Below are 1,914 nucleotides of genomic sequence, written 5' to 3'. Positions count from 1 at the left end.
ATGTACCTTGGTTGCAGGCACATCCCCAGTGGGAGATGTGCAGGAGGCAGCTGATCGATGTTTCTCTCCCATCGATGTTTCTCTTTCATCGAACTCTCTATCCCTCTCTCTTCCTCTCTGTAAAAAAAAATCAATTTTATATATATATGGTATATTTTTATGACTCCTGGAGTTTTGCCTCCCCTTAGGAGATAGCTCCCTAAGGAGGCCCCTAACAATCCCTCAGCAATGAGGGCCTGAGGGTTTCTCCCCTATGGAGTCTAATCTCCCAGGAAGAATGACTGTAGAGCCGCCGTCCAACCACAGGGCTCTCCCACTCACACCCTACCCCCCTCCCCTCAGCCCGAGCTCCTGGTGGGTTTTAAAATATATATATTAATTACAGAGGGGAAGGGAGAGGGAGAGAGAGATAGAAACATCACTGATGAGAGAGAATCATGGATCGGCTGCCTCCTGCACACCCCACACCGGGGATCCAGCCTGCAACCCAGGCCTGTGCCCTTGACTGGAATCGAACCTGGGACTTTTTAGTCCCCAGGCTGGCGCTCTATCCACTGAGCCACACCAGCTAGGGCTCCAGGTGGGTTTTAACCCAGGGCCCTAACAAGGACCCCAGGACCCGTTGAGGGAGTCCCTCCTGGTGCCTCCAACCCTCATTCTCCTGTTGTAACTGGACAAACAATGGGTCTGCGCTGCCTGTCACTCCGTGAGCCAATTCAGCGGAGACAGGGGTGAATCAGTATGAGCGTTTATTCCAATCCTGCCGGCAGCAGGGAGAGCAGCAGATCCGCCACAGACATCCGCTCTGCCCCCTCCATAAGGCGGCTGCCTATATTGGGTGGGAGGATGAAGGTTACATGGGGACGTAGCCAAAGGGTGTGCCAAAGGGGCAGTTCACAGCTAAGCAGAAGGCTGGGGGGCTTCAAAGGGCTGGCGATTCTGGTTCTGTAACAAGGTTGTCCATCTTCCATGCTAATAGGCAGCTCCCTGATAGGGAGGATGGGCTGCCTCCCCCGGTGAGCTCCCAGGTCCCCTGACCTCCCAGCCAGGTGAGGATGTGCCTTCTTTAACCAGAACAAAGCCATCATAGTGAATAGGGCCGGATCCATATTTCTTACAGTTCTAGCCGGTCCCCCAACATCCTCTTCCTGCCCCTCTCACTGTCTCCTCTTCCCCTTCTGCCCACCCCAGAAGGTGCAGGTGGAGCTGACCGTGCTGGACTACGACAAGCTGGGGAAGAACGAAGCCATCGGCAAGATCTTCGTGGGCAGCAACGCCACGGGCACGGAGCTGCGGCACTGGTCCGACATGCTGGCCAACCCGCGCCGGCCCATCGCCCAGTGGCACTCGCTGCGGCCCCCTGACCGAGTGAGGCCACTGCCTGTGCCCTGACCCCACCTCAACAGCCCTGACCCCGGACTCCTGGCCAGAGCCACGCCCAGGCCCACCTTTAAGCCTTCTCTGAGCACTAACCCGCACCCCACCCCTCCACCCCAACCATCTGGCCCATTCCTGCCGTCTCGCCCCCATTATGCCAATCACGATAACTTGCCAACTTCCCAGCACACACACCCAGGAGCCCCAGGGACCCCTTGGGGAGGGGAGCAGTGTGGCCTCCCCCCAACCCACCCAGGGTCCCCCCGCTCTGCTCTGACAATCAGTGATCCCATCGGACTGTCCCCTTCGCCCTACACAGGATCAGCCATCCTGTCCCAGTCTCATTCCTGCACTGCTCCTCTGGGGCCAAATAAATACTCAGCAACTCAGTGGCCTGGTGCTCCTTGTTGGGGGTGGGCAGGGGCAGGCTGGGGCCCAGGAGGAAACCTCACCTCCAGGGGTGGGATCACACAAGGGCAGGGGCAGGGCAGTCCATCCTCGGAACGTGCTGAGAGAAACTCACCCTCCCACCCACTC

General features: G+C 58.0%; 1 protein-coding gene across 1 annotated transcript in view; it reads left to right on the top strand.

Annotated features, from left to right (window-relative positions):
- Window positions 1-1,766, top strand: part of SYT5 (synaptotagmin 5) — a 13,462-nt gene extending 11,696 nt beyond the window's left edge. The window contains exon 10 of the mRNA XM_015569458.1: window positions 1,192-1,766. Within this exon, the coding sequence (XP_015424944.1) occupies window positions 1,192-1,392 (201 nt within the window). The 3' untranslated portion in view covers window positions 1,393-1,766. The remainder of the gene's footprint in view (window positions 1-1,191) is intronic.
- The last annotated feature ends 148 nt before the right edge of the window (window positions 1,767-1,914 follow it).

Source organism: Myotis davidii, unplaced genomic scaffold (genome assembly GCF_000327345.1).
Source record: "Myotis davidii unplaced genomic scaffold, ASM32734v1 scaffold326, whole genome shotgun sequence".
NCBI lineage: Eukaryota > Metazoa > Chordata > Mammalia > Chiroptera > Vespertilionidae > Myotis > Myotis davidii.
The sequence above is the reverse complement of the archived record's forward strand: the minus strand, read 5'-3'. Positions and strand labels throughout refer to the sequence as shown.